The following is an 11573-nucleotide window of genomic DNA, read 5'->3' on the forward strand; positions in this document are numbered from 1 at the left end:
AACAGTTAAATGCACACACCAAACAAACAGCAACAACAACACCACACTTCAAATCAAACAAAACCAACAAATCATACAAAACAAACATACCTCATTGGCTGGTTACGGAAGGGAGAAACTCAAGAAAAGCATAAGCATTCCTTAGCTTGTTGAATGCTTGGAAGTGAATGCATTGGTCTCTCTACTCACAGTGGTGCATCATTTTTATAGTTCCCCCTGAAATTAGCTCCGCCTTAATTAGTTCCTAGGTGAACTGGCATAAGATCTTAAACACACATGACATCTGCTACAATTTGTTTAAGATGAAATTTTAAAGTGGCATCTCTCTAGATTTTATTATTTTTATTATATTGTTTTTTTTTACATTTCTTTATCTGTTTTTTGATTGGACAGCTGTTATATTTGTTTATAATGAGATCTAGAAGTGGCATCTCTTGTTATTTAATATTATTATTATGATTATTTTTTATTGTTGTTGTTATTATTAGTAATTATTTATTTTTTACATTTCTTTATCTGTTTTTTGAATGATACACAGGTATCGCTTATTTAGATGCGCACATAAACAGCTTTCGTTTGTGGGAGGAATGTTTAATTGTGTTGACTATTCCATTTGGCCCTGGCTCTTCTTTTTGTATATCTTATATTGTTTATGTTATATTTATGTTAAGATAAATGTTATTTTGTCAGTTTTGGTTATGTCTGGTCCCCCTTTTTGATGCAGCTTAAGAGCTGGGTGTGTAAAAATAGGGGCTCGTCCGGGATACACGTTTTTTACAGGAAGTTTATATTTGCTTTTGCTTAAAATTAGAAGTGGCATCTCTTGTGTGGTATGACACATAAAAACACACACAATCTGTCAGCAGATTTATTATAATCATCACATTATGAATAAAGTAAAAAAAAAACTCTTTAAATTAGTAGAATGAACTCCCTAACTGCATCAGAACAGCAGAGTCACTCGCTATTTTCAAGAAACGACTAAAAACTCAACTATTTAGTCTCCACTTCACTTCCTAATCTGCAATTGCCTATTTGAATATCACACTAACTGTACAAAAAAAAAAAAAAAAAAAAAAAAAAAAAAAAATTACTAACACTTCCCTTCTTAGACTTTACAGACCTGAAACTTGCCTTTAGTACTTATTCATTGTTGCTCTTAGTGGTGTAAATTGCTTCCTTGTCCTCATTTGTAAGTCGCTTTGGATAAAAGCGTCTGCTAAATGACTAAATGTAAATGTAAATGTAAAGTATTGTTAAATTGTTTTAAGACATTAAAAGTTTTCTTCAAATTGCATAAAACAGTGTGATATAACAGTTGTATTGTCATTTTTATTGCTTCATTCATATTTATAAAAAAAAAATTCTAGGTGTTAGTAAAAAAAAAAACTTTTTAAAAAAAATGTTTATCATTTCAGTTTTACTTGGTCAAATTTACATACTAAAGAAACTAGAATATGTATATAACTGAAATAAAAATAAACATTACACAGCAAAATTACTAATACTTTTATTAAAAATAATTGACCAGAAATAAATTATTATTATTATTATTATTATTATTATTATTATTATTATTATTATTATTATTATTATTGTTGTTATATTAGACGCATTTGGATTAAAATAATCTTAATAAACTAATGCAGAACTAATGTAAAATAATCAGAACTATAAGATAAGTCTATAACAACTAGTCTATATATAACTTTGTCACTATAAGAGCTTTATTAAAATGACAATTAATTGCAAAACAGATGTTTTTAATGCGTCAAAAGTGCCTTAAAATGGAAGAATCCCTCATAAACATAAAAAAACTTAGCTTATTTAGCTTATTTTATGATTAACACATCATAAAAAACTATTACAGTATATTCTTCAGCTCCGCATCTAGTATAAAGCTGCTAATCTCCAGTGTAATGAATGTGACCATCATAGCAGCTATCTTTAATGCAGTGTGTGTGTGTTATGAAGTGAAAGCAGGCAGGTGTAACACTGCAGCTTTGATTCAGAGTCCCGCTGGGCTCTTCTGTCATCTGCAAACCTGTAAATGTCAGCCATTATTCAGACTCGCGCGCCGCTCATCGACTTCCTGCCACTCCTGATGAATTAGCAGGCGGCAATTATGTGGAGTGTTTCGTCTTAATCAATTTACAACAAGTTTAAGCGACTGGAGACGCCGCCGTCAAGTGGAGATCTGAGAAAATGAACACTTGACCTGCCTCGCTATTCACAAAGACACATGCAAAGGGAAAAATGAGGAAGAAAGAGTTTTTATTTTAACTTTTTTCTGTTGTGATCTCCGTTGGTTTACATTGTGCTCTCCTGCGTTTGTCCACAAACATGGCCGACCACGTCAATCCTAATCTTATCCCATATCTTCACACTCCTGCAGGAGGATCCAGCTGCCCGAACACCAGTGCCTTACAGCAGGTGCGTAACTGTAATGAGCACGCTTGTGTGGTGTACCACTGGCAAACGGGGCCCTGGAGCCTGTGTGTGGAGGACGGCAGCTCCTCTAGCCTCAACAGCTCCTCCAGCAACGCAGATAGAGCCTCCTGCACCGCTGGCATCCAGACACGCAAAGTCATCTGCGTCAAGGTCAACGTTGGACAGGTGCCACCCAAAAAGTAAGATCTAGTTTTTTCTTCTTCCTCTGAGAAAGTCTGTATGCAAATGAGCTCTCATTTGATTGGCTGATCTTTTTGCATTTGAAATCAGTAACTGTAAATACATTTGAAAGTCTGTATACAAATGAGCTCTCATTTGATTGGCTGAACATTTAGCGTATGAAATCAGTAACTGAATATTTGTGACAGTAAGATGTTTTTTGTTCTTTCACTAAGATAGTTTTTATGCAAATGAGCTCTCATTGGCTGAACTTTTTGTATGTGAAATCAGTAATTATGAATATTTTTGACAAATGTTGTTTTTGTTCCTCTGAGAAAGTCTGTATGAAAATGAGCTCTTGTTTGATTGGCTGATCTTTGTGTATGCACAATAAGTAACTGAATATTTGTAAGAGTCTGTATGCAAATGAGCTTTCGTTTGATTGGCTGATATTTTCGCATGCAAAATCAGTAACTGAATATTCATGACAGATGTCGTTTTTGTTCTTTCACTAAGAAGGTCTGTTTGCAAATGAGCTCTCGTTTGATTGGCTGATCTTTTTGCATGCAAAATTAGTAGCTAAATATTTATGACTAAGATGTCGTGTTTGTTCTTTTACTAAGAAAGTCTGTATGCAAATGAGCTCTCATTTGATTAACTGATCTTTTTGCATGCAAAAACAGTAACTGAATATTTGGAAGATTCTGTATGCAAATGAGCTCTCGTTTGATTGGCTGATTTTTTTTTTTGCATGCAAAATCAGTAACTGAATATTTGTGAGAGTCTGTATGCAAATGAACTCTCGTTTGATTGCCTGATTTATTTTTTTATTTATTTTTTATTTTTTGCATGTGAAATCAGTAACTTTAGATAATTGTGACAAAGATACCCGAAAAGTAAGATCTAGTTTTGCTTCTTACCCTGAGAAAGTGTGTATGCAAATGAGCACTAATTTGATCGGCTGAACAATTAGTGTGTGAAATTAGTAACCCGAATATTTGTGACAAAGTAAGATCTAGTTTTTCTTTCTTTGAGAAAGAATGCAAATGAGCTCTCGTTTGATTGGCTGATCTTTTTGCATGCAAAATCAGTAACTGAATATTTATGACAAATGTCGTTTTTGTTCTTTCACTAAGAAAGTCTGTATGCAAATGAGCTCTCGTTTGATTGGATGATCGTTTTGCGTTTGAAATCAGTAACTGTGAATATTTGTCACACAGTAAGATGGAGACAAAGATCTGTTTTTCTTCTATTATTTTATTAATTATTATTATTGCTTTTTCATGGCTTTAATTTAGTAGAGCAGTGCAATATAATATTAATTCTTCCCATTATGATAGAGATTGCAGGCAAAAACAGTGTTTTTTAGGTGTAAATATTTTTTTTATATATTTGTATATAATTTTTATTGTATTAATTATATATGTATATATATATATATATAGACATACAGTTGAAGTCAGAATTATTAACCCCCCTTCTATTTTATTTATCTATTTTACTATTTCACAAATTCAATTCAATTCAGCTTTATTTGTATAGCGCTTTTACAATGTAGATTGTGTCAAAGCAGCTTCACATAAATGGTCATAGTAACTGGAACAGTGTGGTTCAGGTTTTAGTGTTTAAGTTCAGTTCAGTTCAGTTTAGCTCTGTTCAGTGTGATTTAATCATTACTGAGAGTTCAAACACTGAAGAGCCAATTCATCGATGCGTAGCTCTACCAATCCTGAACCATGCGAGGCAGTGGCGACAGCGGAGAGGGAAAAAAAAACTTCACCTGATGGGAGTGAAGAAAAAAAACCTTGAGAGAACCAGACTCAGTTGGGCACGACCATTTTAATTTCTCTGCTGGCCAAAAGTCTTGTGCAGAACTTCATTCGCCGTGGTTTATGCTGGAAGATGGCCTAAATGAAGAAGAAGAAGACTCGTCTGTCCCTGGAGCGTCGCTGGAATCAGACTCATGTTCTCCACTCCCCACGACCATCAGCAGCTCAGGATATGGCCTGGTCCCGGATATGGAATCCTTGGGATCATCACGTCGCTGGTCTTGGATCCAATCAGTGACTCCGCCTAATCTGAGGACCTCGGGATGAGTATCCCCAGGTGAAAATAGAGAATAAAGAGAATAATTAGCGTAGCTGCTGTTCATAGTGTATATAAGCAAGATGTGGAAGCCAGTGTGGAACCTGCTAGGTGATGCACTGAGTGTATGCTTTACTAAACAGATAGGTCTTTAATCTAGTTTTGAACTGGGAGAGTGTGTCTGAGCCTCGGACATTACCAGGAAGGCTATTCCAGAGTGTAGGAGCCATGAAAGAGAAGGCTCGACCTCCTTTACTTGATTTTGCTATTCTAGGTACTACCAGAAGCCCTGAATTTTGAGATCTTAAGGAGCGAGTTGGTTCGTAGCGAGACAGAAGGTTGGTTAGATAAACAGGAGCTAGATTATTTAGAGCTTTATAGGTGAGAAGTAATATTTTAAATTCAATACGAAATTTAACAGGCAGCCAGTGTAAGGAGGATAAAATTGGGGTTATATGATCATATTTTCTAGACCTGGTCAGAACTCTGGCTGCTGCATTTTGTACTAATTGAAGTTTGTTAATAGAGGATGCTGGGCAGCCAGCAAATAGAGCATTACAGTAATCCAGTCTCGAAGTCATAAAAGCATGGACTAGCTTTTCTGCATCTGAGATGGATAGCATATTTCGTAATTTAGCGATATTTCTCAGATGAAAGAAGGCAGTTTTAGTGACATGGGATATATGGTTTTTAAAAGTTAGATTGCTGTCTAATATGACACCCAGATCTTTTATAGTAGAGCTAAAGCTAACTTTGTATTCCTCTAATTGTAAATTGAGTTGCGAGATCTGCTGTGTGCAAGATTTAGGCCCAATAAGTAATAATTCTGTTTTGTCTGAGTTTAAGAGAAGAAAATTGTTGGTCATCCAGTCTTTGATGTCTTTGATACACTCAGTTAGTTTAGAAAGTTCAGACGTCTCGTCAGGTTTAGTGGAAATATATAATTGAGTATCATCTGCATAGCAGTGAAAGCTGATCCCATGTCTTCTAATAATGTCTCCCATAGGTAGCATGTAAATTGTAAACAGTAAAGGGCCTAAAACTGATCCTTGAGGCACCCCATACTTTACTGGGCAGATTTGTGAAGGCTGTCCATTAAGATTTACAAACTGGTAGCGGTCAGTTAAGTATGACTTAAACCATTGTAGAGCCTGTCCCTGGACACCTGTAGACTTTAAGCGATTTATGAGGATATTGTGGTCTATGGTATCAAATGCCGCACTAAGATCGAGTAAAACTAATAGCGAGACGCACCCTCGGTCAGCAGCTAAGAGTAAATCATTGGTTATTTTCACTAAGGCGGTTTCTGTACTGTGGTGAGCCCTGAAACCTGACTGAAACACTTCAAAAATATTGTTCGTCTGCAGATAAGAGCATAATTGAGTGGAAACAACTTTTTCTAGTATTTTAGACATAAATGGAAGATTTGAAATAGGCCTATAGTTAGCTAAGTTGTTGGTGTCTAGTTGCGGTTTCTTAATAATAGGCTTAATAACAGCTAGCTTGTAAGAGTTTGGAACATGGCCTATAGATAAAGAAGAGTTGATAATGTTAAGAAGAGGTTCTCCTATAGCAGGTAGCAGCTCTTTCAGTAATTTTGTTGGAATTGAGTCCAGCATACACGTAGCTGGTTTAGAGCTATTTATAATTTTTACTAACTCTTCATGTTCTATGATTTTGAAGCAGTGTAGGTTATTATTATGATTTAATGAAATATTTACAGGATTTGGAGTATAAGCCGGTGCAGAAAGTTTGGCATCTCCTATTTTCTGTCTAAAGCCTTCTATTTTATTACTGAAAAAATTCATGAAGTCATCACTACTAATTTGCGGTGGAGTAGTTTGTTCCAAGAATGACCGATTATTTGCTAATTTAGAGATGGTGTTAAATAAAAATCTAGGATTGTTATGATTATTTTCTATCAGTTTGCGCAGGTGCTCGGTCCTGGCAGATTTTAGAGCCCTCCTATAGCTGGACATACTGTCTTTGTACGCAATTCTAAAGACCTCTAAATTAGTTTTTTTCCATTTACGTTCCAGGGCGCGGGTTGCTGTTTTGAGCGCACGAGTATGACTATTATACCATGGTATAGTTTTAATCTCTCTAGCCTTTTTTAATTTGATGGGTGCCACAGTATTTAGTGTGCTAGTAAAGATGGCATCCATACTGCTGGTTACTACATCAAGATCATTTGAATTTGCTGGTGCATTACGAAATAGAGAGAGATCAGGTAAGTTATTTATAAATTCATCTTTAGTTGACGGAACAATAGTTCTACTAGGGCGGAGTATTGGAGCGGGTTTGCTGATTTCAGGTAAACATAGCTTATATAGTAAGAGGTAGTGATCTGTAATATCATCACTTTGTGGTATAATGTCTACGTCAATAACCTCGATTCCATAAGACAGAATTAGATCTAATGTATGCTTTAAGCGATGGGTTGGACCCACAACGTTTTGCTTTATCCCAAGTGAGTGTATTAAATCCATAAACGCGAGCCCTAATGTATCATTAGCGTCATCTATGTGGATGTTAAAGTCACCTACAATTAGCATTTTATCAGTTTTGACTAGTAAGTCAGAAATAAAATCAGAAAATTCTTTTAGAAATTTGACATAGGGTCCTGGGGGTCTATATATGGTGATTAAAGCGAGAGATAACATAGGTTTTTGTATAGTATCTGGAAGCTGAACATTAAGCGATAATACTTCAAAGGAGCTAAACATAAGTCCGTTTCTCTGTTTAATATTAAGGAAATCACTAAAGATTGATGCAACTCCACCACCACGACCAGTTTGACGAGCCTCATGTTTATATAAGAATCCTGGAGGAGTTGCTTCATTTAAGCTAATATAGTCATTTTGTTTCAGCCAGGTTTCAGTGAGACAGAGTGCATTAAGATTGTTTTCTGTTATTATTTCATTAATGATAAGTGCTTTAGGTGCAAGTGACCTGATGTTTAGGAGACCAAGTTTTACGAAATTTGTATTTTCACTTTCTACTGGTTTTTCTGGTTTGATTCTTACTAGATTTTTCCTGGAGCACACAGTACGTTTATTTCTTAATCTAATAATACGAGGAACAGACACAGTCTCTATAGGATTCGCCAGATATGCGTTACTGATGTTTAAATGGGGTGAACAAGAGTCTAGGTGGCTATAGTGTGAATTTTGTGAATTTTTACCTGCTAGTCAGATGGTGCGAAGTAGTCTGGAGATGTTGTCCGACAGGAGTTCAGCTCCGGCTCGACTGGGGTGCAGGCCGTCAGGACGGAAGAGCCTAGGACGCTCCCAGAAAAGATTCCAGTTATTAGCAAAGAGCAATTTCTGTTCTTTACACCATGTTATTAGCCATTCATTCAAAGCTAAAAGTCTACTGAACCTTTCATTTCCTCGGCGGTAGGTAGGAAGCGGCCCAGAAACGATGATCTGCGTGGCGGGCGAGGTGCGTCGAACCGTCTCGATCAGGCTCCTGAAGTCCTTCTTCAGGATCTCCGACTGCCGGAGCCCGGTGTCGTTTGTCCCCACGTGGAGGACAACGGCACCAGGGCTCTCGGCAGCGCCCAGGATGGTTGGAATCTGTGTAGAAATATTTTTCACACGGGCACCAGGAAAGCAGAAAGTACGTACTTTATTACCTTTTGAGGAGGCGGCACGGACGTGACGAACGATCGAGTCACCGATGATGGCCACATCGGGACCCGACTCGCGGAGAGGGGAGAAGCGGTTCTCCGTGGAGATCTCGAACACAGGCGGAGACGTTCTGCCCCGGGATCTGGGAAGCACCTTGCGCGGCTGCACCCAGGCGCCGTGGTAGCCGGGTGTCGGCGTGAACGACGCCTGGCTGAGCCGCGCCCCGGGTGCGCTGGGCCTGGACAGAGAAGGACGCGGGGTTGAGGTAGAGGGAATGATGTGGTTGTAATTTCCACGTACCTTAGGTGATGAGACGGCCTTAGCATTAGGTACGGCGAGAAGCCGTTCCCGTAGCCGCGACCGTCTTACCACCAGCGCGCGGATCTGGGACTCCACTTCTTCCAGCTCCAGCTCCAACGCCTCCATCGATGCTTCTCCTGCACACAAGGACAGAGACGGAAGCGACATTTTACGGGGTAAAGAGCAAAGCCAGTAAGTCAAAAGTGTATGGTTAAAGAGGTCGGTAGCTTTAGCTGACCAGCGGCGCTAGCAGGCTAAAGCTACAAACAACAGGCGGATGCTCGAGGGACAGACCGTTTTTAAAGCAGCTTTGTTTGTATAAATGTATTAAGGGTTTGGTCACCCTAAGTAGGAGAGACAAATACTTAGCAAATGAGGAAGAATTTAATGATTAAGATTTAAATTGCGAGTAAATAGCAAGTCCAAACTTCAAGCACACAGTGTGTGACCGAACGGAGACAGTGACGCCAGTGACGTCACTCGAGCATCAGTGACAAATGATGTTTAACAGGGCAAGGGAATTTTCACAGTATGTATGATAATATTTTTTCTTGGTTTTATTTTGGCTAAAATAAAAGCAGTCTTTAATAGTTTTAAATCCATTTACAGTCAAAATGATTAGCCCCTTTAAGCTATTTTTTTTCAATAGTCTACAGAAAAACCATCGTTATACAATAACCTGCTTTATTACCCTAATCTGCCTAATTAACCTAATTAACCTAGTTAAGCCTTTAAATGTCACTTTAAGCTGTATAAAAGTGTCTTGAAAAATATCTTGTAAAATATTATTTACTGTCATCATGGCAAAGATAAAATAAATCAGTTATTAGGAACGAGTTATAAAAACTATTAAGATTAGAAATGTGTTGAAAAAAATCTTCTCTCCCTTAAACAGAAATTGGGGAAAAAATAAACAGGGAGGCTTATAATTCTGGGGGTGGGGGGGTAGGGCTAATAATTCTGACTGTATATATATATATATATATATATATATATATATATATATATATATATATATATATATATATATATATATATATATATATATATATATATATATATATATATATATATATTTATATGCAGTAAACAAAACTTTACATATTTACATACACTAATCTTCACAGTTTTATTAATATCTGTATTCCAAAGAATATTACTGAGAGATATACTTATATATAATTTGTCTGAAAGCATATGTTTTGTTCTACAAATAATTGTACATTAGCTTCCTGTTTGTTCGCTCTAACTTCTGAAGCATGGAGAGACAAAAAAGAAGTTCTCAAAACTCCATTTGACTTATCATTTGAATCTGACTTCATCCAATCTTTTTTTTCTATAAATGTATGCAAATTAGCACATATTTATTTAAACAATGCCTCATTTGCATATTTACATGCAACATATACGAAACATGTAATACAAAGCTTGTGCAATTCTAAATGTAATCAAGCAACTTGGGAAATACGATGATACTTATCAGTTCATTTCTTGAAGGACAGACTTTATGACGTCTCCATCTGTGTGATGTTTCAGTATGAGTGTTGTTTTTGAGTGTCAGGCTGTATTTGCTATATACAGATGTCTGCTTACAAACCCAATCACTCTACTGCAGGCAGAGGAGCTGCTGAAAGCTCAATAAGCACTGAGTCACAAACAGGCTAATTAGCACAGTCATTTTCAGACTGCCTAATTTGCCATTGATGATAATAGCAGTAATTAAGAGGGTTTGATTCTTTAATGCAATTGAATCAGCACTAGATGAGGGTCCTCTTGAGGCTTAGCACAAACAAAGCCCCTAAAAATACATCATTGATCCACTTAGACATTGTCGTCCTGACATTCTATTGTGGAAACAGCGGAAGAGGGATTTTGGCATGGACAAATTGGGGATTAGCTAATATAATGAATGGCATTTTCCATTCGCTCTTTAATACTAGGAAGTAGATCATTTTTAGGATCTCAAAAAAAGGAGATCATTTTCATAAACTCTGTAGTCATTGTTTTGTACACATCAAATTATTTTAAAAAATGTTAATTAAGCTTTTATTATTTAAATTTTCACAATTGCCAGTAATTTTAGCAAATATTTGCATGATAAGTAGAACGACATAGAATGCTTTTTTTTAGTTTTTGTTACAAAACTTTTATTATTTATTTTTCAAATCTACTTAGTCATTCCTATGTTAAAATCATAGACTGTAAAAGATGTGGACGTTGTATTCGTCACCTTTAGGTTTCTGAATGATGCAAAAGAAGCTACCAGTAGGCGTGGCCAATCATATCCATTTTGTTCGCGCATCATCGCACCGACTGGGGAATACCAAACAACGGCAAAGAGGCGGAGCTACAGATGCCTGCTAGCATTTTGCTTAGACTGGCATTTCTTTGGGAGAAACGCTTAATACTTCATTACCTGCGACTCCTTTGTGTTCTGACCACATGTGCTTGGTTGTATGTTATATCAATCAATTTTGGCTTTTATTAATAAAGTGTTTAGACTTTTAAAAACACTGTTGTTATACATTAAGCCACTATGCATTGTTTTTATGACTTTTTTCTACAGGAGGAAAACGCAAATTAATTCCAAACACTTAAAAACTTTCAAAATATAGTCTGTGTTAGTAAATGCAAGGCTATTTATGAAATCCAGGCATAACACTGTATGACAACGTTTCAGATGACTGTTTTATAGCCTACAGCTAATCAATCTGTCAGATTTTGGAGTGCTTTACAGCTCTAAAGAACATTATAAATGATAAATAATCTTAAATAAAACAAATACATTAATAGAGATGGTATATAAGTATATAACTTCACTCACCTGGGAAATGGAGGCCACGTGAATGGTTTGTGACCACATTTAAGTGCACACTGCATCCCATATCATCTGATAACTGCCTGAAACGTTGATACAAGAGAGCATGGATCCATGCTTTCATGTTG

General features: G+C 36.6%; 2 protein-coding genes across 16 annotated transcripts in view; one reads left to right on the plus strand and one right to left on the minus strand.

Annotated features, from left to right (window-relative positions):
• The window catches only part of thsd7ab (thrombospondin, type I, domain containing 7Ab), a 346631-nt gene that overhangs the window by 241730 nt on the left and 93328 nt on the right, over nucleotides 1-11573 (plus strand). For all 12 annotated transcript variants that reach the window (XR_012391319.1, XR_012391315.1, XR_012391314.1 and 9 more), the window contains one exon: nucleotides 2396-2630. Coding sequence is in view for 4 of the 12 variants with exons in the window: in XM_073924512.1 (XP_073780613.1) it covers nucleotides 2396-2630 (235 nt within the window). In the remaining 8 variants the exon portion in view is untranslated. The remainder of the gene's footprint in view (nucleotides 1-2395; nucleotides 2631-11573) is intronic.
• LOC137487978 (uncharacterized) lies at nucleotides 4602-8902 on the minus strand. Of its 4 annotated transcripts, XM_073926744.1 has the most exons (3): nucleotides 8077-8902; nucleotides 7880-7974; nucleotides 4602-4688 (listed from the first exon to the last, which is right to left on the minus strand). In XM_073926744.1, exons 1-2 carry the CDS (start codon nucleotides 8793-8795, stop codon nucleotides 7887-7889), a joined length of 807 nt encoding a protein of 268 aa, XP_073782845.1. In that variant the 5' UTR covers nucleotides 8796-8902; the 3' UTR covers nucleotides 4602-4688; nucleotides 7880-7886. The 4 variants fall into 4 exon arrangements, with proteins under 4 accessions (XP_073782845.1, XP_068070352.2, XP_073782844.1 ...); XM_068214251.2 differs by having other exon boundaries at nucleotides 7880-8902; XM_073926743.1 differs by having other exon boundaries at nucleotides 4608-4696; nucleotides 7880-8902.

Source organism: Danio rerio, chromosome 16 (assembly GCF_049306965.1).
Source record: "Danio rerio strain Tuebingen ecotype United States chromosome 16, GRCz12tu, whole genome shotgun sequence".
In the NCBI taxonomy this organism is placed as follows: Eukaryota; Metazoa; Chordata; class Actinopteri; order Cypriniformes; family Danionidae; genus Danio; species Danio rerio.

Coding starts and splice junctions, on each gene's coding strand:
- LOC137487978 (XM_068214251.2), bottom strand. CDS start 8,795: ATGTCGCTTCCGTCTCTGTCCTTGTGTGCAGGAGAAGCATCGATGGAG.